The sequence below is a fragment of the Amia ocellicauda genome, chromosome 13 (assembly GCF_036373705.1).
Source record: "Amia ocellicauda isolate fAmiCal2 chromosome 13, fAmiCal2.hap1, whole genome shotgun sequence".
In the NCBI taxonomy this organism is placed as follows: Eukaryota; Metazoa; Chordata; class Actinopteri; order Amiiformes; family Amiidae; genus Amia; species Amia ocellicauda.
Genome location: NC_089862.1, coordinates 4,388,604 through 4,415,780, shown reverse-complemented (window position 1 = coordinate 4,415,780; position 27,177 = coordinate 4,388,604). Strand labels below are relative to the sequence as shown.

General features: G+C 40.5%; 1 protein-coding gene across 2 annotated transcripts; it reads right to left on the bottom strand.

Annotated features, from left to right (window-relative positions):
* Nucleotides 1–437: 437 nt before the first annotated feature.
* LOC136766357 (leptin receptor overlapping transcript-like 1) lies at nt 438–8,352 on the bottom strand. Of its 2 annotated transcripts, XM_066719769.1 has the most exons (5): nt 8,238–8,352; nt 6,708–6,783; nt 5,538–5,724; nt 5,076–5,188; nt 438–4,384 (listed from the first exon to the last, which is right to left on the bottom strand). In XM_066719769.1, coding segments are annotated over exons 1-5 (393 nt in total). In that variant the 5' UTR covers nt 8,254–8,352; the 3' UTR covers nt 438–4,383. The 2 variants fall into 2 exon arrangements, with proteins under 2 accessions (XP_066575866.1, XP_066575865.1); XM_066719768.1 differs by having other exon boundaries at nt 438–5,188.
* Between the last annotated feature and the right edge of the window lie 18,825 nt (nt 8,353–27,177).

Genomic DNA, 27,177 nt, shown 5'->3' with positions numbered 1-27,177 from the left:
CGATTTTTATTAAAAGAATCTTATAAAATGTGACAAAATGTTATGACAGACATTTGTATGACTGCATAGTAAAGTAAAGCCCAAACCCCCTTTGCCAAGTAAAACGTTGTTCCAAGTTATGACACTCTTACTCTTTCCATCATTGTTAAACTTCTTAATAAAAAAAAAAAACAGGTCTTCAATGTATCCACAACTGTGTATCTGGTGGCACAAAATGCTTTTATTTTCCTTAAATGAACAACATAGTACATTATGTAGTTATTTCTAAAATGTTTTAAAAATGTTTTAATTGTCCCCTTTGACCAATATGCATCCCCTGATCAGTTATTTTGAGTCTCATGTTCATGGTCTTATTGTCCGTTTCCCCTGATCTGTAGCAGTTCTTATTGCTAGCAATTATGTAATCATCTGACTGGAATAACAAAATTGAACATTAGGCAGGTATTCAAAATGTTTTTATTTTTTTTTCCAAAAAGGTTCCAGGTTCACCACAATGACAGCGCATCTAACACAAACTTATATTGATCAAAGAATATATTAAAATAACAAAAATGACTCCATGAAGCTTGTTGCAAAAAATTGCAAAAATATACAGACAAATGACTACAGGAAAACATCAGATATATGTAAATCAGTTGAACTACTGGTACATACCCACAAGTATAGTTAGTCCTTTTGAGGAAACCATGAACCTTAACATAAAATTATTAAAGGATTCTTTCCAGTGTATATGGTGGACATTCAATTCCCAAATAATATTATACAAAATAAATAAAATGAAAGAAAAGTAACAGACATTTCCCAAATGTTTGCAGGAAGAGGCTGAACACCATACAGAATTAAGTGACAGCTATTTTCCCCACTGATAACAAGGTACATTAGACATCAATTACAACAATGCCAAATTGCTTCTCAGCATTCAGATAATTGTATTTATAGCTTTATAAAAGAAGATCTGTTAATTTATGGTACAGAAAATTTAAACTTCTTACAAAATAAACATTACACTTTTTCCAGCAACACTGGAACCGTTTACTTATGGGTATTTTAAATTTATAACAATAATGAACAACTCCAAAGTGAAAACACTGCTTTAACCACATTGATACTTATTAATTTGTTCTCTGTACACCACAGATTTGCATTCTTGTGGGAAAGTTTTGAATATATGACAATCTAATACTTATTTTTAGGATTTAAAATTGAAAGATGAGCATATGTGGGGATAATTCTGTTCGTTGCTTATCGGTCAAGAGGAGATATTGAAAATAAATTTAACAAAATACAGCACACCAACTGAAATGCAAAATGCAAGGACTTAAAAGAACATTACCAAGTATTATACTTAAAGTAATATAAAAATATTTAGTAACATTTCATAGTAAGACAATTCTATGAAACTTTTTTTTTTTTTTTTTTTTTTTTTTTAAAAACACTGCCTTGAAACTGGAAACTATTTTAAAATGTATGGTAATTTTCTGTCAATTCTATTCTATTCCAGAAACCATTGCACATCTATATTTATGGAAATAATCTGTAAAATGCAGCCCAGAAGAGTCTCTGGATGTGCAAATGATGAGTACCTATTTGACTGACACTCCTTTGTGGTTACACTATAAACCTGAATAAACTGAATAGGTGCAATCAACCTATAAATCAAATTCTAGAGAGAACCAAGGAATCGGTCAGCTCTAAACCATTAGTACAGCATCTGTGTACATATTCAGTAATTGACAGCTCAGTTAGAATTAAAACTACCAGGGCAGGGGGTCCCCAGGACCAGGATTAGGGACCTCTGCTCTAGGGCATCAATCTGTCTATCACACAGTTGACTCACAGATTTTGGTGGCAGTAACTGTAGCAGGAATTTCCAGAAGTTGCAATTTGGTTTCCTTTTGCAGATTTAAAGTGAAAAACCAAAGGAAGTACAGGGGGAAATACAAACCGTACATTTAAACCTATACATTTTATGATAATAAAATGGTGGTCCTATGTTCCCTTAGTTTTCTATCCATCTACACATGAAAAGTAATATATGTTGGTTTCTGAATTCTAAATCAGGGGTTCCCAATCCTGGTCCTGGAAACCCCCTACCTTACATTTTTTTGTTCCAACCGAGCTCAATTACTTAATTTAACCCTTAATTGAAGTAATAACTTGCTTATCTTTGATTTAAGTTCCTTATACAATTTTATACTTAACTTAAAACCTCTACTGTCAAAAGTCTCTGATTTAAGAACTTCAGGACCAGGGCTGAGAACCTCTGTTCTAAACCATAAAGGAGGTCTAATATCCTCGAATGTACCAAAATCTGTCTATATGCTAATTGTTTAACCGATGTATTAAATAAAACGAACTGGTGCTGGACTGACATGAAAAGCCCATATTCCTGAAGGCTAGTGTGAACGCATTGTAAAGTATAAGCGGCAATCACGGTCACTTATCTCAGAATCAAAGATTGAGTAATGGCTTCACCTCCAGTCTCCTTTTTACCGGAAAGCCTTTAATACAATTACATCATCATTATGAAGTCTGCAAGGCCAGTCAAAATCTCTTCTACTTCTCAGCATTTACTATGAGTTTTCAACACTCTCCCTTCATAAGATGTAGTTTCACAATTAGGAAATACTGATGTCTTAAGACAGTTTTCCTAAATTCCATGTACTATTTCCAAAATATAATATTACAGAGTGAACAAAGTGTTTTTAAATCACAGCAGAATGGCATGTTTACAGTCTAAGACTTTTTTCATTGTGATTCATACATTTCTGAAAAATTTGATTGATGTGAAAATTAATTTTTAATTAGTAACAAACTAAATCAGAGAAAAATAAGAAATAAGCACTGTGTGAATGATACAAACTACAAGGGGAACACTTAAATTGTACGTTTATATGAATATTTCCTGAAATGAATAACAACTTAAGAGTAATTTATATAATCTGCATTTAATGTAAATATATTCCTCTAGCATATTAATGTTTGTTTAGATTTTTTTCTTTTTGCTGGAATAATCCCTTTGAATGGAAAGTATTCTGAACAGAAAGAACACAGAATCAAAGCAAAAAACACACAAAAAAAAAAAAAAATCACAGGAACAATAATGCTTATGTAAACTATAATCATTATGAGGTACAGTTCCTGTTACATTGGTTTCATGCTACAAAATAATAGGATGAAGTTTCCTCTACCTGATGTATTGGTTATATAGGATTATGCATCTAAATTTGATAACCACTCTTTTCTGAGTAGGATAATTTATTGTATAGCTTTAATTGTCACTATAGACTGACATTGATCAAGTTATATGCTTATAAGGGGAGAAATGTAATGGCTAAAGACTAGGACAATTTGGGAATAATTAAGTCACTAATTATTTTACTGAATTCATTAAGTCCTCAGGTGGAATGAAATTCTGAAGATGCTGCAACTCTTCAGGACCAGCAGTAAGTATCCCTAATGTAAACTCCAGCCATGATAAGAAACTTGCCTCAAATTGTGCTGAAAATGTCTTATCTGGGTGAACAGGAAGCATTTGTTCCCAATTATTCTTAACTGGTAGTAAAGAAAATGCATAGAGTGTAAGCAATTTGTAATGAACAAATAAAGATATTGATCCCTGGTTGTGGAGAGTCCCAATCCAATTAAGCAAGTCAACTAAGGGAACTCTTCCTTTAGGAGGCTGCAGGTATTCAGATAATTGATAAAGGACTGAAAAGACCACACCACCTGCTTCATTGACCAGAATTAAATACTTCCAGGTGTTTTAAATTGGTGACACAAGGGTGACCTCTAAAACCTGCTAGATAGGGGCTCTCCAGAACCAGGATTGGACACCCCTGCTTTAAAACACAAGTTACATGTATATAACCAAATTTAACAGTACACCAGGGAACAGCAAGACATCACTTATAGATCTCCAGTGGATTTAAAGATTTTGAAACATATCCAATTAAGTAAAATGTTAATTGGAATGAAAACCAGAGGACCCTGTATCCCCGTTCTAACAAATACTTCTAATTACTGAATCTCCCAAGTCCTGTGCAGAACATGCATACATTTACATTTTTGCAAAATTGGTATTTCGGGGAGAAGAATGGTATAACCCTTCTGCCTCACACTAACTGGGCTTATCACTAATCTAATGGTTCCTGAGATAGCAGACTTAGTCAATGTTAGCATTAAGTTATGAAAAGAGTCGAACCAAACACACACCTCTCTCTCCAGTCGAACACTAACCATTAGGTGTCCTTCTGAGGGAACATACCACCTTGGAGATGCTTTAAAGAGCTTAAAAGTAGAATGGTTCTGCATCTTCCTTCTTCAGATATGGATTCACGGGGGCAGAATCGTTCTTTTGGGTGTCTTCCCTCGGCAAATAAGTCTTGAAATAAAAAAAACTTTCATAAAACCCTCTTCAAAATTAGTGTTACCAAATTAATTTTAACAGGATCTCCAAATTTAAAAAACGTAATAGGCACAACGCACCTTTTCCTCCAGCATATACATACCACAAAACATACAAACATAGTCATTACTTCACTGTGGCCTACTGATGTCTTTCAAACAGGAACTGAAAGACCAATGAAATTAAGCATGCTATAAAGCAGACAAACATAAGGGTTAGCAATAGCAAAGCAGGTCTCAAAGTATTTAACGATTCCAAGCTCATCTTACTTTAAGGTTAATGTGTTGCTAGGCAGATGTTCAGTAGTAGTTACAGTAGCTTATTGTGCTATTACAGAGACCAGAATCACCTTCCTGTCTAGCTAGGTCACCCTATGTTCTTTACATTCATGGGAAGCAGTTATACATTAAAAAAAGGAAGAGAAAACAATAATAAAACTTGTATATCAACTATGTCCCCAACTAACTGTCAAATTGACATTCTTTAACACTCTGCATGACAGATATGCTACTTTAGTTATTGCACAGTTTTTGTATACTTCTATGGATGGCTGGTTATTAAATAGTAATTAAAAAAAAAAAAAAATGTTTGTTAAAGCAGAATCCCACCACCTCCCCCCTCCCCGTCACCCCAAGTCCCAGAACATTTTAACTTAGATTAACTTTACCACTGCTGCCAACTAAAATCATCATTTGACCCGAAGACCAAGAAAAAGCCCAGAATGGTGGTAAAGATCACAGCATTGCCAGTCAGCACAAGTGCACAGGCTCCCCATTCGATCTGTAAAGGAAATCATACAAATAAATCAAACCACTTTCTTATATTAAACATTGTACAATGTTAATATTGTTTAGGGAAAGGTAACAATTGTATACAAGTTGAAAAGCTGGATCAATGGCTACTCCATTAGATGTATTATTAAACCATACATCAAAGACATTAACAAATTAACAAATACATCTAAACAACATAAGCAATATTTCTTATGAGCTACATCTTAATTTTGTACATAAGTTTTACACATTCTGTATTTTCCTTCCATTATTGTGCTGAATACTGACAGCAGAAACAGGAAAGGAGGTTATTCACATGCAGCCCATTAAATGTTAATTACACAATATAAACTTACCACTAGAGCTCTGGCAAAAACTATGGGCAACCCAAAGGCTGAGACGACTATCCCCGTAGTAAGAAAGATGGCCAACTCTTTACAGGCATTGCTCGCAGCATCTGTGTCGTCAACCACTCTCCGTGCAATGCAGTAAGGAATCGGAGAGAGGATATAGAAGAAAAGAACGAACAATGGCCAGTATTTACTGAAAAGACAAGCAAGACAAACAACATTGAGAAAGAAATTAGTGTCAGAAAGGTATCAATTAATGAGCTTTTTAAAAATGATGAGAAATTAAAAATGACAATGTGTCCCAGTCAATACCATCCCTAAAGTCATGTCTGGTGTTGGCAGCACCATGCTCTGGGGATGCTTCTCCTCAGCAGGGACTGGAACGTTTAGGATTGAAGGAAGAGTGGATGGAGCAAAGTACATGCAAATACTAGAGGAAAACCAGTTTCTGGGGTGAAAATTCACCTTTTAGCAGAACAATGACAACAACAAGTTTTTGCTGACATTTACTATAACTTATCTTTCCCTTTACCTTTCTTCAGTTTGAGCATTCAAGTTTTGAATAAAATATTAAGTTAAAATGTATGCATCAGTATCTAATTTCACAAAATGGGACACCATAGGAAGGGTCTGAATACTTTGGCAAAGTGCTGTAAGTTATAAAATGCTGGTTAATATGCCATATCTCAACACAACAAAAATAAACAGTTTCAGAAGGGCAATTCAAAATGTCAGTTTTTCAGTCTGTAATTCTCACTAACTTGCCAACAATAGCCTACATGTCTACTTATCCATCGCAACCCATTCCACCCAAGTCACACTGTGGAGTAGTGGTTAGGGCTGTGGACTGGAAGGTTGTGGGTTCAAATCCCGGGTGGGGCAGTGCTGTTGTACCCTTGAGCAAGGTACTTCACTTAGATTGCTCCAGTAAAATGCCCAGCTGTATAAATGGGTACAAATGTAAGTCGCCCTGGAAAAGAGCATCAGCTAAATGACAAAAATAATAATAATAATAATAATAATAATAAAAGTAAGGCTTCAGCTATGGAAGCAGGAGTTCAGAGGGTTTCTTATTCACTATCCCATTCACAGTTTCTCTCCTGCTTGGTGTTACTGACACATTCTACCAATCTACCTATCAGTCAATTAAATTAAGTCAAAAGGTGTAATACTCACTTGTACACAGGAAGAGCACATCCAAGCATAAGAAACATAAGTCCAATAGCTCCTCCGAAGGACAGGCTAATGAGTGCTTTGAGTAAACAAGAGAAATTAGAAGGAAATAGAAACAAAACTGAAATCACAATACAGAATACATCCAAGGAACGCTATAATCACCCTCCAAGAGAAAAACTGTGTATTCAAAGCCTCCCATCAGTTATTAGTCTGCATCAGATCTTCCTCTTCATGCCATCCAATAACTCTGCCACTTCTTCAAATGTACCTCACTATGCCTCAGCCATCTCCTCTTGAATAGGCTTGTATTACAAGCTCAGCATTTACAAATGCGACCTACTTTAAATCTGTTTCTCCTTTTTTCTGATCTTCCATTTCCTTTCATTCTTTCCTCCTGTCTTCCACCTTCCCTGTGATGAATCTTGGTGTCACTTTCAAGCACACCATCACCTACTTTCATCTCCCTGATAGTCTACTAAATTAAGAGGATCTACATTTTAGATACTACTTGAAACACCTCTGATTTTTCACCAGCGACGTATTTCTATTCACAGCCCATTTACTTTTCTAACCTACTGAACTTTCATGATAATCGCCCATCACACTCCTTCCGTCTTCTGCCCTGTTCCTCACCTGCAGTCTGTGGGTGAATGGTGTTTACCCTTACAAATAATCACCAGATTGATAGCCAGTCTTTCTTAATATTTCGGAAGATTTGTCAAAAAATGTTTAACTATGCATAAGAATATTAAGTTCACTATATATAGTCATGCAACAAAAGCATATCGTTCACCCATCAAATTAAGTTAATGAGTCGTCAAGCACAATTACAGAAAAATAAATCTAAGCCATGTAACCCACTTGATAGATCATATGACAAAAGCTCAAATGTCCGGAAGATGGGAGAGGCTGGTGCTTAACAATACATGTTTTCGTTTTGTTTAGTTTTTTTACACCTTTTATATTTTATATTTTGGAATACGCTACCGAAATAATACATTTCATTGAAAAAATCTGACCTGGTTAGACTACGTTACTACAATTGTACGAGCAACGTTGACTGCATCCTCGTCCGGAATCGGTTTAAACTGATTAGTCCCAAATCACACAGGTAAGGAAGTGTATCAGTATCACTCGCTTAAACCTGTTTGTGTGTACTATGTAAACCTACGGAGTTCACCAAACAATTTTTCCCCAACTATGGCTTTATGTCACACTTCGCCTGTGCACTTTGTTTTTGTTGTGCTGCGACGTTTTGCAAACGACGAGCGGCAGTAACCGATTATCCCTGATGTGGACGGCCGGTTTACAAACAGAAAATAAAACAAATAAATGCGTAGAAAAGAGGCCAATGCCAACTGAAATTCAAATGTATAAATCCTATCTGAAAAGGTGTTGGCCTGTGGATGAGCATACAGACTCATCACCCTGGATAAGACGCAATGAAAGCAAACAATCGTGGCAAAACTCTTATTTTGCTTTGATTACACTGTTTATTCTTAAAGTTAAATTCTACGAGTCACAGCTCACCTTTAATCCCGGCCATTTCAGCTAAACATGAAATCCCAGTCGACAACAGCTGATCCCAACACAGAGCACACTTTCGATTCCCAGCAGCCTCACCCAGCGCACATGCGCGATTGCAGAAAAATACAGCGCTACTCACTGCGCATGACAAACAGCACACTCGTATTTTAATTGGTCAAACAGATTGAATTGCGATTGGCTCTCATTCCCGACCCTTTATTGGCTGCTTGAATCGCTTTCTGTTTTCAATTATTTTATTAGACAGCTGGCAAGTAGAGGAAGATTATAAACTGCCGTGTTAGACAGACGTATGTGTAATTATACATCTGAAATCATGCTAAAACCACTAGGCTACTGTTAACATATAATTTGTATGCGTTCATCAATATGTGTGTGGAGTCTGCATGTTCTCCCCGTGGTTTCTGTCGCTCATCTGTTTTCCTCCCATGGTCCAAAGGAGCTATGGACAATGTATGTGGTTTTCTACAGAAAAAACAATGTACCACCAAATTCACCAGCAAAATCATAATTGAATTAGCAAATCCTTTGTGTAAAAGAAATGTATTTAAGCATATAGGCCTAGATTTAATTTTAAATTACATCAAATACATAAATATTGCCTATACTTTTGAAAATGTATTTGGGGGATTACATGTCTAGATTGCTATTGGATTTGTGTAAGTATTATAAGAAGGTAGCAATAAAATGCTATACACCCACTCAAATAACTGTTTTATACTAAGGATCTTAGTAAGATGGGTATTTAAAAGATTTTAAGAAAATTACGACACCCATCAATATAGACTATTCACTGTTTTCTAGATGTTATACCAGGAAAGGTGGGGATGGCAAAGGCTCACTGTGTATCTACTCAACATTTCTATACATATTTTTATGGATTTTGCATTAGATAGATTTATTGTCAAACAGCTGCAGAGCTTTGCACTAGTTTGTCACTGATTTCCAGTACAGCAACATATCCATAAAACACATTTTTTCTTTGTTTTTAGTTTCCTATGAGCACATTTTAATAATAAGTGCTAATAAGATGAATAATATTTTCCAATAAATGCAGGTGGGACGAAATTAGCAATACTTATATTTAAACAGGTCTGGAAGACTAAAACGATCATAGTTTTTAACACTGCAGATATAATCAAAAAAATTAGAAGGGATATATGTAAAATAAAAATACAGTTAGAAATACAAATTTGTATTTATACCTTTGTCAGTGTTGCTGGCTTTTAATGTGACATTCTACAAGAAGTGAAATTTCAACTAACTATGAAGTTTCTTTAATGTTTTTGTGAGGTTACATGGTGCAACAGAAAATGCTCAAATTCTCATTGGCCTTTACAGATGCTTCTCAAAGTAAGGGAAGCCAATAGATGACAAAAGTTACTTTAAAACACCAGGGAAGAAAAATGTTATTCCTGCATAGCATACTAGGCAAATATCCTGAACTGCTCAAATTTGGATTATTTCTTGTGTCTCTTCATTTAGGTGCCAAGACTTGCTAGACAAGCAACTATATCTGGTTGTTGAATCATCATTGGAAAATGTATAAAGTCTTGACCGAGGTCTCCTGTAAGTGTAACAGTGACACCTGCAATAATCAGCCTCATGTGTGAATGTGTATCGCTGCTCTAGAGGCAGTTCAGAGGAGAGCAACCAGACTTATTCCAGGTCTGAAGGGAATGTCCTACTCGGAGAGACTGAGGGAACTGAACCTTTTCACCCTGGAACAGAGGAGACTATGTGGGGACTTGATCCAAGTCTTCAAAATCATGAAAGGCATCTAGCACATCAAACCAGAGGAGCTTTTCCAGATCAGCAGGGACACACGCACCTGGGGGCCACAAATGGAAATTGGGCTTCAAGGCATTCAAAACAGAAAACAGGAGACACTTCTTCACACAGAGAGGCATTCACAATCTGGAACAAACTCCCCAGCGATGTGGTAGAAGCTGAAAGTTTGGGAACATTTAAAAATAGACTGGATAGGATCCTTGGATCACTTAGATATTAATGGACACCAAACGAGCAAGATGGGTCGAATGGCCTCCACTTGTTTGTAAACATTCTTATGTTCTTATGTGTAACAATATTGAGATTTAGAAGAATTATACCTTAACACTCTACACTGTGGTGCTAAACAAGTACATGCTGGATATGCAAGTTACACAAGACAGAAACTGTGTAAGTGTGCCAAGTGAAATCACAATACTAACAAATAAACATCTGTATTAAATAGTAGACTAACAGACCATTTTTTATTCTACATATTTCATATGTTACTGGAATAAATATTTGAGTATTCTATATACTTCCAGTTTACTTTTTCCAGTTGTTAAAATCAATCCCCATCTGCTACTTTTTTAGTCTGAGGGAAAACCCAGCTCAGTGTCCAGGGTTGGGAGCACGGAGGCTTCAGGACAATGCAAAAGCGACATCAGAGTCAGAGTCTCCTGAGCTCGATACACAACATGACACAGCAGTCCTGCGCTGTGAAGCAGAGCCAAGATAACAGCAAAGAGAGGCAATGCATCAGAACTGATTCTGGTCTGAAATGGACTATAAACAATATAGAAGCTGGTCTTCTCATGACAGAGGCTGTCATCACCAAACATTCACTATCAAAACACATCACTGACAAGCAGGGTTTCAGTTTTTCAATACTTAATTTGGTAATCCATATTCTTCAGTCCTCAGTCCTAGGGTACATCTTATTGCTCATATTGTGTGAGAATGTCTTATGTATTAGCCTCATTCCTAAAGAAACAGTAATGATAATAAATCTCACGTAATTGTGTTCAATCTAGTGGGATCATGAAATATTAGATTTGTAACCTCTTATTAGAACTGGATTCAAACATATACATCTGTAAACTTTAAAAGCCTTGCAGCCTCTCTAGGTAGGCCACTTGGCCAGTGTGGAAGAAAAACGTTGTCTTTCTGAACTGATACTTGTCCTCATCCTGCCAAACAGACATGGTTTACCATCAGCTGCCAAAGCAAGACTGTTGCATCTTTTATTTGGGAGAATGTCTATTTCTCAGACCCACACTGAAGGGACTTCCCACTACCTTGATGAGTCTCTCCAACACATTCCTGCAAATCAGCTTCTTGTGGCTTAGGACATGCTTTTGCTTCATAACAATGCGGTAGCGGCTAAAGAAGTCCCTGTAGGTCCACCTGCCGCAAAGGCAATGAGGTAACCTCAGAGATCAAGAGCAGAAGCTGTCACTCACAGGGACAAACGGGCCACAGATCCGCCTTTGTGTGACAGAGCAGAGCGTTGCGTGACTGGAGACATGTCCCTCTTGGAATCCATAATAAACAACATTAACAAGAAATATTCAGTCATTCATTTTCCTGGGTATATCTGGAAAACAATGCATGACAAAATTCCAGTCCCCAGAAAACACATCCTTTTAACATCCAAATTCAACTATGAACAAATTATTCACTAAATTCCCAGCATTCCAGCACAGTTAGCTTAACTGGCTCAGACCTTTAGCTCCATCCCTAATCACACTGTCAGCACATTAAAGACAAACCTTTTAAAAAAACTATTACTTGGGAAATGTCTGCAGGTCCTACTGAAGGATGCCCAAGTCCACACGGATACACACAGATAAAAGCCAATTTATTTACCATCAGATGGGCACAACACACCCTGTTCATCACAGTTAATAGTGTCTCTTTAATCACCTTGCACCTCGAGATCAGTGATCAGCCCTGAATCTGCAGGCTGAGCCCAGTATCACTGCAATGGCAATGCACTCTGGGTCCTGCCAGTCAGTGAGGAGAGCCATGTACCTGGATGGGAAACCCACAGCCGATACTCTCAGCTCAGAGACTCCACAGGCTCTGAGCTGCTGCACTGCTCTCCTGGGTTTAAACCTGCAACCACAGAGGGCCCTGCATTACCGCTGACAGCCCAAACTTCTTAAAGGCAGCTTGACATGGTGCCACAGAAGAACAAAGTGTAAGAGAAAAATAGTCAATCTAGCTGATGAAGCTGAAGGTCTCAGTGTGCGTGTTGTGCAGGCTGACCTCAGAAACCCTCTGGGAAGAGGCGGCCCGAGTACGCCAGCCTCCCTGCAACACATTGGCAGAGCGGCACTAGCGGAGAGGACAGTTATTGCCCTTTTGGATGGCTTACGTGAGGGTGCTTGTGGTCATTTGGCTGGACACAGCGCACGTAGTGTGGGGTGCCGCCATTCAGGGTTTCCATGAGCTGCTGCAGAGAGCTGCGGAACTGGGGGGGGTTGAGAGATCAAAGACATTAAAACAAAACTCTCAGTTTAGACGAGCAAACTTCATCACACAAAACCTCATGCGCGTCTGCTGATCAAGTCCAAAATCCTGCTCTGGGTCCAGGGAAGGTCGTCATCACTCCTCACCTGCAGCCCCACTGTTTTCTTGTGCTCCTTCCTGGCCTGCCCCCCAGTGTCTCATCCGGCTTCATGCTGAGCCTAGTGTGACCACCAGGGGAGCCCCAGAGGGAGCCCCAGCTCCTCACCTCAAGAGCTCAGCCAGCAGCTCAAACTAGTGTCAACACCAGGTGACAATAATGAAATAATAAACAAAAACAATTAGCTATTATATTTTGATAGAATCAATTCAACAGATTTTGGACTGTGCTGCACAAAAGCCTATGATAATTATTTTGTAATGAGGGTTATATTAAGACTTGGGAAATACAAAAACCTACAATCCTGACACTGGGAAATAAAATAGCAGCTCATGTCAGCACCAGGGAAACAGACTGGTAAAACCTTGAATATACAGCAGATGGCGCTATTGCACACAACCTCTACAATGCTGCACCCATATCTGAGCACTGGATTTAAAACAAAAAAATATATGTATATGTATATGTACCTACGAGTTGCACAGGGATGTTTTCAAATTAAAGACCAAAGTACAAAGAAAGGCTGGAAAAGGAAAGTCTGTTTTTGGCATAATAAATAAATGCTATTGTACCAGTACAGGACCCTCCACTGGACTACTTCACTTTACAGCACAGCAGTAATAAACTCCTATTATTAAATGTGTGAACATAGTGACATTCACACACACCTTGCTTGTTTTCAGGACATTGATCTGCTCCTCATTTACTGTGTCTTTATTTTTCTTGAAGAATCCTTCACACTGATATTCCACCTGGCAATGGAAGGGTAAAAGAACAATGACAAAATTCTTCACACAAGAAACATCTGGGAATTGTGGACATCAAGTCTATCTTTGTTGCCTCTTGCTGCAATGCACATCAACAACACGATCCGGTCAGGCTAAAACAAACCCATCTATTGGCATTGCTGCAATCGTTCAATTAGTCTAAAACCACTTCTGAGCAAACTACTGCTGTATGTTTAGCAAAAAATCATATGATAATAATAATCATTATTGATATTGTGTAGCAGTCTTGTCAGCTCATTACATAATTAGTTCTCAAAAACAGATTGTGTGTAATGTGTCAGAGACTACAGGATTTGAGATCACTTAGTTCAACAATTCAGTCAATCAGTCACTTATTTACCATGTTTTGTGCAATTAAAGCCTTTGATGCACATAAATAACTAATAAATGACTGGTGCTCTACACTATCAATTAATTTAACATGACTGGGTAAGACAGAACCGTCACACAAACCTAGTGGACCAATAGAGACCCAATAGATTTACCCGCTCTCACGGCAAAACAGTGCCAAAAAAAATTAATCCAAAGAAACCGGTGGTGAAAGCAAAGATTGTAACCACAGGCTGCTACTCCAGGCCAGTGCGCCAGGGAAGTGGACTCAATCAATTTAAGTTTTGCTCTCAATTTAAAATTATTTGCTTTCAAGTTTTTTGTTTTGCTTTACATATCATTTTTGTTTTCAATTCTATATATTTTGCTTTCTATTGTTTTATTTTTGATCTCAACATCAATTTTTTCTCAACTTTATTTTTCTAATTTACGATATGTTTTATTTTGAATGTGTTACTTATGGCGCCAATTTGAGCCCACATCAAGGTACAATTCTACTCTTCTGTACAATATCATGGGAGCTACTTTAAAATCACTCATTAACAAAATAATTTTTGACCCGAAATCCAACCGCTATAAAATGACTTCCTCCTACCTTGACTTCCTCATGGAGCTGTGCAAGCTGTTTCTGTAGGTCAGCGCTGAACTGCTGCTCCTCTTGGATCTGCTCATGTATTCTCCTCTCGCAGGGTCTTTACCTCCTCCTTCAGAGCTTCAGTCTGTTGGTCATATTCTTCCTCCTGGATCTCAAAGTTGCTTTCCAGGATCCTGAAAGTGCACAGTACTCATAAAGGTGCCATGATATCACTACATTAATTGCATTTCATAGGCAGGGTTAAATATGTACACACATACACCAAAAAACATTGGCCAAAATGGTTTAATAGAATTATGCAAAAAAATATAAAGAGAAAGAAGATGTTGTATAGCGCATACAAAGGGGATAGAGAAATACAGAGAATATATTGAACTGCAAAGAGATCAGGAAAGCAAAGAAGGAAATCAGAGATAATCAGGATAAATGAGGAGGAGGTACTAAAGGGACTAGCAGAATTAAAAACAAACAAATCACCTGGGCCAGATGGTATATTTCCAACAGTACTTAAAGAAATGAGGGAAATTATTTATAGGCCGCTAACTCTAATATTCCAAATAACACTTAGAACAGGGGATGTGCCAACTGACTGGAAGACCAGAAGGACTGGAACTTGTTACTACGGTGGGGCCGCTTAAACCTGACCCAGTCCGAGACATGTATAGCTGATGGCTTAACTATGTGGGCCTTGTCGAACCGTTGCTTCATGCGATGCTGCCGCTGGCAAACCCTGGTGTGAGCAGCAGGCGCAGGAGGGTGCAACTTTGGTGGACGCAGCCTATCCAGCGGCAGTGGCAACTCTCGCCCCAACATTAGCAGCGCTGGTGAGACCCCTGTGTTGGAGTGCTGGGTCGCTCTGTAGTGCAGGAGGGTCTGAAGCAGAGCTTTCTGGAATGCACAGCCTTGGGCCAGATGTGCTCGGATTTCACATTCCCACCCTGGAGTTGCGAAAGAACGGCACCCAATGCAGTGGCGGAGGTGTGACAGGTGACCAAGGTGGGGCTGGCAAGATCAAAGTGTGCCAGGATGTGTGCAGTAGTGAGCTGGTGCTTGAGCAGGCACACTGCATCCCGGCAGTCTGCAGTCCAAGCCCAAGGAGCGTCTTTTTTAAGCAGCTAACGCAGAGGTGACGTTGTCGCAGAGTACTGTGGCAGGAACCGGAGGTAATGTGCCGTCATGCCCAGAAAAGAGGCGAGCTATGCAGCACATGTGGGCTCCGCAATGCGGTGGATCGCCTCCACGTTAGATTGCAGTGGAGAGATACCGCGTGCTGACAGATGGAACCCCACAAACTCGATGTCTGGCACAGCAAAGATGCATTTCTCCTTATTAAGCGTGAGGTTGTGCTTGGCCAGCATGTGCAACACCTGACAGAGGCATTGGGGCCGTGCACCACGATGTCGTCCAGATAGATGGAGACCCCTGGGAGAACAGCAAAGACAGAGGACATGACCTTTTGGAAGCAGCTGGGCGCCGAGCTCAGGCCAAAAGGCATGCAGGTGTAACGAAAAACGCCAGCGTGAGTGACAAAGGCAGTGAGGTCCCGGCTGCTGGGGTGTAAGGGAACCTGGAGATAGCCTTGATGTAAGTCTAGTTTGCTGAAGACCGTGGAGCCAGAGAAGTGCGTGGTGAGCTCTTCTGTTGTCTGCATGCAGATCAACGCAGATGCGCAGCCCCTCTGACTTCTTCTTGGTTATGACCAGGTTGGAAATCCAGGAAGAAGCGTAAATGGGTTCAATAATCCCAGAATCCAACACGGTCTTCAGCTCCGATGACATACGCAATGTTGCTGTATATTTGCAGAATGGACTAACCCGGGCGCTGGCACCGCTGTTGGAAAGTAAACCGCCGGAGGAGGACGCTCTGGGCGGCGGTGAAATGAGCTTGTAGTACAGCGACAGCCTCAGCGTAAGTTTCAGCCGTACCTTAAGTGGAAAAGATGCGCTGTCTCTCAGTCCCTGGCCTGCTCAGATGACTCACCATTTCACGACATATCCGGTATTTCGTTATGTCTGTAGCTCCTGCTGTAGCAGGCGAATATTCTTTGGGAGAAGCAGCAGAGCATGGTTGTGGCTGGTGAGACAGCAGGGGAGTTTGATCGGACCCTCTCTGGCTGTGTGGTTGTTCTCCTACATTACTAATCTCTCCTCTGTAGCCTAGAATGGTGTTCTGACGAAGGGAGATTATGTCACTTTTCTGCAGGTTTCCTGAAGGACCAACAGACAGGTCTTTGTGTTCATGACCACTTAGTTTGTCGTATTGGAGGTCTGGTTCAGTCTTGTAGCATCTGGATGCATCAAAGTTGACTGCTGCTAGTGGGACCTTCGATGCTTTAAATGGCGTTGTGTCATGAGGCTGTTGAGCAGTGTTTACAACCAAAAAATATGATTTTCAGTAAAGAGTCCAAGCGTGTGTAATTGTACATACTCATGGGTGCGTTGAGTTGCACTGAGAGGTGTCATTTGGGTTTCTATTAGAGGGCGTGGCTCTGTACTCATCTTTGGCAGCTCCTATGAAAACCTCAGCTTCACCAATGGCTGCTGTAGCAGCTTTCTCTTGCTTGAGAATATGTAAGGACGCCTTCATCTCTGCTTTTCATCTAACTACTTCAGCTGTAACCCTATGATGCTATTCCTCAATGCAGCCTTGTTCTCTTATGATATCAGCTTCACGTACGGCTTAGGAAGCCAGTACATGTGCAGCTTCTGCTTTTGCACCAGCCCTGGTGGCTGCAGCACTAACTGACGACAGATTACAGTGGCTTGACTGTCTAGAACTAATGTGCTTAGACCTGGCAGCTTCAGCACTAGCTTTTGTCAGATCAGACTGGCTAGAGAGTCTCTAGAGTTTGAACACCGTGCCCTGGTTCTCGGTGTGCATGTGCTTTCCTTTGCGTCTGGATGCTGAGGGATGACTGGGGTGTCACCTTCATCCTCTGGTTGCTGCGTGATGACACGGGTTACCTCTCAGCAGTGTCTGATGGGTGAAGAGGTTGGATGCTGATGTGTAGAATGGATCCACTCCTCCTGTAGCTGGGCCCGCCGTGTAGTCAGTGTTTTTACTGTTCTGCCCTCACAATGTACAAGTACAAGGCTTGGCAGACAGCGAACAGCTTCTCAATAAAGAATCAGGAGGCAGGAGCGCTTGGACTCTTTACTGAAAATCATATTTTTTGGTTGTAAAACTGAAAAATACAGAACTACAAAAATCCGTGTTAGAAAATGATCTGCACACATTGACGAATACAGATTTGACAAACAGATTTCAATCACAAGGACCTAGCTAGCCTGGCTCAAACCACTTTTACTGTCACTTTGTTTTAAATAGTATTACAATAACTCAATATACAACTGTTTGCATATATAAGGCAATTATATGCATAGAACATTGTAAAACACAAACATATAGACATTACAAAAAAATGTCAGCTAATTTGCATGACACAGACAGCTATCCCGCTAACACTTCCTATAACGGTCCTCAGCATAGATTAGTTTACTGTCATGGTAACCATACAGACTAAATAAACATTAAAATGTGAAACTAACATGAAACAGCACTTGAATCAGTGAAAACAGGCTACAATTATTTAAAAACGATAGTTTACTTACAGACTTCTCTTTCCAAGGCCTGTTATATAAGGTGGAGCTCATTCTCGCTGCATCTCTTCAGATTCGTTTTATAGCAGAAGGAGTCCTGCACTGGAAGTTAGTTGGGGATCCGCTGCAGTAGTAAAGTGTAGTGTAAAGAAACTAAACAATATAATACTATGTAAAGACATATACAGTGAGGGAAAAAAGTATTTGATCCCCTGCTGATTTTGTACATTTGCCCACTGACAAAGAAATGATCAGTCTATAATTTTAATGGTAGGTGTATTTTAACAGTGAGAGACAGAATAACAACAAAAAAATCCAGAAAAACGCATTTCAAAAAAGTTATAAATTGATTTGCATGTTAAAGAGGGAAATAAGTATTTGACCCCTTTGACTTAGTACTTGGTGGCAAAACCCTTGTTGGCAATCACAGAGGTCAGACATTTCTTGTAGTTGGCCACCAGGTTTGCACACATCTCAGGAGGGATTTTGTCCCACTCCTCTTTGCAGATACTCTCCAAGTCATTAAGGTTTCGAGGCTGACGTTTGGCAACTCGAACCTTCAGCTCCCTCCACAGATTTTCTATGGGATTAAGGTCTGGAGACTAGCTAGGCCACTCCAGGACCTTAATGTGCTTCTTCTTGAGCCACTCCTTTGTTGCCTTGGCTGTGTGTTTTGGGTCATTGTCATGCTGGAATACCCATCCACGACCCATTTTCAATGCCCTGGCTGAGGGAAGGAGGTTCTCGCCCAAGATTTGATGGTACATGGCCCCGTCCATCGTCCCTTTGATGCGGTGCAGTTGTCCTGTCCCCTTAGCAGAAAAACACCTCCAAAGCATAATGTTTCCACCTCCATGTTTGACGGTGGGGATGGTGTTCTTGGGGTCATTCCTCCTCCTCCAAACATAGTGAGTTGAGTTGATGCCAAAGGGCTCGATTTTGGTCTCATCTGACCAAAACACTTTCACCCAGTTCTCTGAATCATTCAGATGTTCATTGGCAAACTTCAGACAGACCTGTACATGTGCTTTCTTGAGCAGGGGGACCTTGCGGGCGCTGCAGGATTTCAGTCCTTCACGGCGTAGTGTGTTACCAATTGTTTTCTTGGTGACTATGGTCCCAGCTGCCTTGAGATCATTAACAAGATCCTCCTGTGTAGTTCTGGGCTGATTCCTCACTGTTCTCATGATCAGTGAAACTCCACGAGGTGAGATCTTGCATGGAGCCACAGACTGAGGGAGACTGACAGTTATTTTGTGTTTCTTCCATTTGCGAATAATCGCACCAACTGTTGTCACCTTCTCACCAAGCTGCTTGGCGATGGTCTTGTAGCCCATTCCAGCCTTGTGTAGGTCTACAATCTTGTCCCTGACATCCTTGGACAGCTCTTTGGTCTTGGCCATGGTGGAGAGTTTTAAATCTGATTGATTGATTGCTTCCGTTGACAGGTGTCTTTTATACAGGTAACGAGCTGAGATTAGGAGCACTCCCTTTAAGAGAGTGCTCCTAATCTCAGCTCGTTACCTGTATAAAAGACACCTGGGAGCCAGAAATCTTGCTGATTGATAGGGGATCAAATACTTATTTCCCTCATTAACATGCAAATCAATTTATAACTTTTTTGAAATGCGTTTTTCTGGATTTTTTTGTTGTTATTCTGTCTTTAACTGTTAAAATACACCTACCATTAAAATTATAGACTGATCATTTCTTTGTCAGTGGGCAAACGTACAAAATCAGCAGGGGATCAAATACTTTTTTCCCTCACTGTATACAGCTATCAGAACAACGGGTAACACTCACATTTCTTGCCGTGAGGTGGGGGGGCCTCTTCACTGGTCACTCGAAGGCTGATCTGACGTCCCATCGGCAAATGGGACGGGATGTGTTGTCCTGGAGGAGAAGAATTCAATCAAAACAAAATTAACTTCAAAATGTCTCAGTGTAAATCCACTGACTGGACTGCAATAAAACAGATCTCCTAGGATTAAATGACTGGAAATGGAAATGATGCGTTTTTCTCACGCAACAGCAATACTAATTAATGATGTTGGTTGATGTGGAAAAAATATGAATTTCAGTTATCAGTGCAGCTGACACAGCACACACAACTGACATTATAAATCACACAGGAGCAACCAGTCGTCATTTCCAAACATTCCTGACCTCTTATCCTGTGTAAAAGTGTCATGCAGAGAGTCATCGTATTTTTAAGGCACGCTCTACCATGAAGTACAATTGCAGTTAAATCAATCCCAGTACTCTGTATCCAACCACACAGTCTAGGAATGAAGGGAGGGCTCACCTCTAGCCAGCGATCCACACACCGCACGTGGTAGTCGTGCAGGCAGGGCAGGGTCCTCAGCTCCTCGTCCTCATCGAAGTCCATCAGGCACACTTGACATCTGAAATACAGAACAGTATTGGACACAGCTCAGCCAGGGGACCAAACTCTGCTTAATTACGTACAACACATACTTGGTAGAACTGTGTGTATATTAATACCAGCATTAGATTGGGACCAGAGAAATGTGCCCATATAAGGTTGTAACTACATTATTGCAATGCTCTCTTAGGTCAGTCTAAGCTGAGATTGTATTTTGGAGCAACGTCTACAAACAAGGACTCCCAGGCCAGTGGTCTCACAACTCTGCCTCTAGATACAGACGCCTGGAAGTGAGTTTCATTAGATTTCACTGCGTCTAGAGACCCAAGGTGGGGAGAACGTGCTCTGACTCAGCAATAGGCTGCAGGAGGGCAACTCACGCTGTCTTCCCTCCACTGTGGGCCGGATCGAACCGCTTGGTGGGCAGGAGTTCAGTCTGCGATGCGTTCAATCCGTCTCCAAAGACACCACCAGATCGCCGTCTGAGCAGGAACAAGAGCACAAAGCCTGGTTTAAAGCACTGCAGGTTTGTAAAGCAAAGCAAAAAGCAGCACACAGCAAAATCTGAAATTACCCATATAACAAGAATAAACTAAAAATCTGCTGGGGACCCTGCTCAGGCACATCTCAGGCCTAAACCAGCCTGTTTCCATTTCTTACCCACAGGCAGGTATTCCCATTCCTGTACCCCAGGATCCTCTCCATAATTTGCCACAGGAATCAGGAGATACTGATCATGACCCTCCAGCTCCTGTCCATCAGCTCCCACTGTGACCAGGAGATACTGATCATGACCCTCCAGCTCCTGTCCGTCAGCTCCCACAGTGACCAGGAGATAGTCCTCATGTTCCCCAGGCTCCGGCGCATCGCCTTCTGATGGAGGGTCCACACTAACCTGAGTGGAGGGGCGGGAGGAGACAGGCAAGGGGGGCGGTCCTGTCCGGGTTGTGCGCTCTGAGAGCTGCTCTGCTGCTGTTGCTCCTCTCTGTCCAGCTATGGAAAACAATACATACCTCAGCAAGCGCTACAGCACGAAACTGAGTTGTTCTCAGCGCCACCAGAAGGGGCACTGAATTGCTGAGGAAGGCAGCACTGACAGGCCCTGTGCAGCGGCCACAAGCATCACAGCGCCTGCAGCAGCGCCACTGACCTGCAGACGCTCTTCCTCCGTCTGAGCAGCGCGCACCACTGCCACAAACACCACATCTTCATCATCTTCAACCTCCTCTGCTTGTCCTGCTTCCACCAGGAGGGGTTCGCTGCTCAGCCGAGGTGGACAGGTCCGGTGTGGATGGTGCAGATTGAGCACTGGTCTCTCCATGGTCCGTCCTGTCTGCCTTCTGGCGCTTCCGCTTCTGTCATGTTGATTGTTTGAAAGAGAAGGAGAAGGAAATGAAAAAGCACACATTTAAAGTGTCCCATTAAGGTAGGTACATTTGTATGCTGTTGTTTTTCTCCAGCTTTGGGGTTTAATGTTGTTTTAACACTAGAAGGGCCGAGCCGGTCAATTTGACCGATTTGGTTATTCAACGCATACCCGTTCCTGACTTTTCCTATCTATATGAATTAAACATGCCTACAGCGTTTTAGCTGCATAAACGCAAAAATAAAAAATAGTTCTAAACACATTTACCTAGAATAGTCAAAATTGGGTTATTTTGACTGGTCATTTACATACATAATAAATCAATATAACACATAATCCTGGCTTTCCTTTACAATAGAGTCAGTCTGGCACTCAAGTGGCGATCTCTACCTGTCTACAGTATTTAATGTGCTTGAAAAACACACGCATTGTACAGCATTACAGGTGTGTTCTTACAATTGTAGTCAGATTGAGTGGATACAGTGATTAACCTGCAAATAGACATGGATTGGAAACGGAGACTGAAGAGAGCTCGTTTTGGAAATGCCGTGTATATGAACATGACTGATTCAGGGGCATCAGTGATACTGGGAATGACAGATCATTCGTGGGTTTGTGCCAGTGCTGTGAAAACATTGTGAGTGAAATGCCAGGTCCAAATGGCACCGAGTGCTTTTACTCTACTGATCAATACGCGATTGCTACTGCATGTAGTACAGAGTGCAATAGCGCAGACACATCGCACGCAAAATAATGAATCAGGGACATTATCAGCGGAGGAGCATTTATTGCAATGCTATATATTCGTGGAGCAAAAGTGTTCACCTGGACAAGGCTGTCTGCAGGGAAAGTGCAGAAACTGTCCTGTGTGGACTGTACGAGCTGTCAGGTATGCACGATAAATATATAGTAAATAGTTTCTTGAAATACAAAGCTACAGTGAATACAAGCACTGTATGTTGAAAACAAAGTTTACACGGTGATGAAAATGTTTACTTTAGTGTACAATTATGTTTTGTAGAATGCAATAGTTATTCTTGAACTGGAAAATATTGCTTTTGAGGATTACTCCAATATTGACGTTTACACTTGTTTAATTCCTTTATTGTATGACGTTTTTTAGCATTTTGCTTATTGTAGGCTATATGGTTATTTATGTTTTGACTGCAGTGTGCGCGTTTAGAAAAAAAGTGCTTTGTTATTCATAGCAATAATATTAATGTTTTATGATCATATATCAATTTAAATAAACCAGTTGTGCTATACAAATGTTGGATTTGATGTTCATGAATAAAACATATAAGTTGTATGAGATAGTTTGCCTTTGATTGTCATATCACAGCTGTTAAAGAGCTGTTACAATGACCGGCTTTGGCACTTAGTTCGAAATGTCGGTGATTCTAGTGTTAAGGCCAGCTTTTGTGCAACAGCCGGGTTTGATTTCAGCTCTGAAACAGATTCCATTTCAGATTCCCAAACTATAACTGTGAAATTAAAAACCTGAGAAGACCCATAAAGAGGAATGACAAAGAGCACACAGATGGGTGTCGCTCATCTGATAGACCTGCAGATAAAACTATTCATTGCTGCTGCTGATCAATCTGTTATCTGTGTACATTTCTGCAAATGCAGTACAAAACCTCAGAGGGGAAACCAGTGAACATATTTTACACACACATCCACAATGAAACATGACGGCTGAGCGTCCCTGTTTGTACTGTATGCTATAGGAGGCAATAGGACATTCAGAAATTCCTCAGAAAGACTGACCTTCCTACGCTCTTCCACCACCCCTCCATCAGGCCGCCTCTTATGATGTTTCGGGCTGCAGATAATGATCATTAAAAAGGCAGTAATTCATTAGGCTGTCCTGACACACATTAGACATGTTGCTCATATCTTCCCCTCATCGCACAATCAACAGGGATTGTGACAGCAGGGGAGGAATAAGACTCCCGTGGCACAGCAGTTTGACACATTGCTCATTTTACAGCCTGCGGATCAGCTCATAAGAGGCCCTGGATATTGGTGCTTAATGGAGAAAAACTGAGGAGAAGTGCATACTGTATGTTGAGTTATATTGTCAAGTGTCATTTCTCGTTTTCATCCATGTCATTATACACAAGTATTGAGCTCTTAAGGCTGCATGCAGCGCTGCTGTGCAATAGTGATCTTTACATATACCTATATATACCTCGGCGCTGCAGGAGGGAGGCCGCCGTGGGCCTCGGAGTCGCTGGCCGCACTCGACGAGTCGAGAAACGCCGTCCAGTCAGACATTATAGTCGCTCTAATCGCGTTGAATCGCAGCTAGTGCTTGTCAACAAAGGGCAAGCAGTGAAACTGTTTCATGGAGGAGGACAGGAGCAGATTGTGCTGAAAAACGACTCTATGCGTGTATTAGACATTACAGATCTCGGCTCAACTGGACTCGCTTAAGCCCCGCATGAATATATTGATTCATTGGCTTTAAAACACATTGCGCTGCCGCACACCGTATCATTTGTTAAACTTGATATATACTGTATACTCCAGTTCATATTTTGAATGTAAACATGTTTAAATACCTAGATCTTTATCACAGTGAATTACTAATTCAGTTAGTTTTGTTTCAGACGTTTATGTTTTTATGTTTTATCGCTTGCATTGTGTTCAGTATCGAGTCACAGCCCGTGTGTGTATAAATGTTTAGTAAATATAAACGCGACTCACCTCCAAAGAGAACCACATACGAGTGACGCGGCACACATCCCATAGATGAGCATCATCTTATTTGTATAACCACACTGAAAAGAATCAAATAAACAGTTACAGATGATATGCCTGTTAAAGCCAACGGAATATTCCCTGCAGTCTTTATACACATTATAGGTATCAGTCACATTGACCAGCTGTGTAAAGAACTACCTGATGATCTCAAGGTGCAAATTGACAATATCCCTGTGGCAGGCCTCTCTAGAGAGAGCAAACACACATTCAATGTGCAAATCTACCTGTACAGATGAAAGAGGGTCCTGTCAGCAGCAACATCATCTTTTAATAATAAAAGTCTAACATAATTGGAACAGCACAATTGCATTATGATATTTGGCCAATAGATGGCACTGTTTGGAAATAGAACACAAGACAATCACTGACCTGCAGGTAACAACAACGTTATTAAATGCTTAATATTTTTAAAGTATAAAATATTTTTAAACTTCCAGTGAACAATTAAATTAAATTAACATTGACAGGCAGGTGCAACGTACAAACAATAAGTCTTGGTTGAACTGAGGATGCCCCCCCAAAATACTCCCATATTGCTCTTGAGGAGATTGTACATGCATTACAATGTCATGCACACAGCATGTTGTGAATTAGAAATTCTTCCCCCTGTGATGTATTAAACACAATTGCTTGCATACTAGGTGTATCTGTAGTTCTCACATTACAGTAATAATCTACCTGTTCGTTAGCCTAAATTAAGTAATTATTTTGTGAAATAAGTAGACCTGCATTTCTCAAACCCATTTTTTACATCGTCTATTAGAATATTATTTCAATTAGAAAAGTCCTCTATGGCACAGTAGTGTCATATTTTAAGGTCAGGAGTAATTCAGAAGGGCTTTATTAGAACTTAAAATCAAACTTTGTACGATAATGTTGAGCCTCAACACTAAACAGTTCCAATTCAGCTACAGAGTTCAGGATTGTTGTTCGAAGAGTCTAAAGCATCTCAAATCAATGTTGAACTGGCACTATAAATATACTGTGTGTATATGTATGTTTATATATAGTGCTTATAGAAAGTCTACACCCCCTTGAACTCTTTTCACATTTTGTTGTATCAGTGTAGGCCAACAAGTTCCATTTTAGTTTCATCAGACAACACAACTATTGACAAATGTCTACAGAATCTTCGGAAACAGGATTATTTCTGGAGTAATGGCTTCCTTCTTGTCACCCTACCATCCAGGCCAGATTTGTATAGTGCTTGGGATACTGTTTTCACATCCACACGTTGACCAGTCTTGGCCATAAAACCACATAGTTCTTGCAAAGTTGCCATTGACCTCTTGGTAGCCTCTCAGTTCAGTCTTCTTTCTCATTCACCCAGTTTGGAGGGACAGCCTGATCTAGGCAGGGTCTTGGTGGTGCCACACACCTTCATTTCTTAATAATCATCTTGACCAGCTCCAAGGGATACTCAAGGCCTTTGATATTTTTTATAGCCATCCACTGATCTGTGCTTTTCATCAGCTTTGTCCCCGAGTTCTCCTTGGTGTTCACGGTTGAGTCTTTGCTTTGATTTGCACCAGCAAGCAGAGGGAACCTACAGGAACTGCACTGAACTGAAATTTATCCTGAAATCATGTGAATCACTAGAGTTTAACACAGGTAGAGGCCACTTAACTTGGCGTGTGATTTTGAAGGTGAATGGTTACGCATGAGTTCATTTAGGAGGTGGACACTTCTCAAACCAGCTAACCAGGTAGCCACCTAAACTACCCTCTGTAAATGAGGAGGTAATTTGTGTTGAAATAACCGGAGCGGGGAATTCATCACAAAGCCACTGTTCTCCACTGAGAGTAAAACTAAGCAAACCCTCTCAGCAGCCCAGCACTTGGAGACCTGATATCAGCATTGAGTCCACTATTAACTAGTTTTGAATTCATAATGTTTTGAGCTGATCCCACTTCCTTGATTAGGTAATATATATTTTTTCATAAGGGGTTTCTTTTTCTACTAATATATTTTTAAATCGCAACACCTTATTATATTAATGGCACCCACGCCTTCAGACTGAATGAACATAATAGAGTTTTTCAGGATAAAAAGCAGGAAGAACTGAATGCTTTTTGGGATGTTTTTATTGATGCTGTTCTTCAAAGGGAAACCTGGATGGATTGCTGAAGGGAAGGTCAATCTAGAGGTCAACACTGCCTAACTGACATTTCTAATGAGTGCAGCAATAAGAGGTTAGCCTGCTGAGGTTTTGTAGCACCACTGGTCTGAGCGGTGTGACGTTCAAATGTTTTCCATTTAAGTGTAATTAAAGAATCTCCCTGCCCCAGTCCCAGGGGATAGACCTTCTCATGCCCAATAGCACAGTTGAATATATTTTGTGGGAGAGTATTGACTAGTGCTGTAAAAGATGTGGTGAAGGCGAGCAAGATGGGAGTAATTAGGTCACAGCTGAGGGGGTTCAGTGAGAATATGTGACCAATTTCCCCTTACTGTGAACAAGTGCACTGTAGCAGCAAACAGACTTCAAAAGCCTGTACACACAATAAATATCAATATTCGATTTTGAAGACAATACAGCAGCACTTAATAGTATCGGGCTTCTGTCTCGTCAGGTAGCATCAACACCATGAACCACTCAGAGGTAAGTGAGCTGCCGGCTACAGGACTACTTAATCTGTGGCACCTCTGAGGCCAGTAGCCGTTTCGGGCCGGGCAAGACCCGGACTGGC

Excerpts from the sequence above, each read along its gene's own strand:
- LOC136766357 (XM_066719768.1), bottom strand. Across the intron at positions 5,725-6,707 it reads TGTGCTCTTCCTGTGTACAA|TAAATACTGGCCATTGTTCG; the intron begins GTGAGTATTACA and ends TTGTCTTTTCAG. Across the intron at positions 5,189-5,537 it reads TTTTTGCCAGAGCTCTAGTG|ATCGAATGGGGAGCCTGTGC; the intron begins GTAAGTTTATAT and ends TTTCCTTTACAG.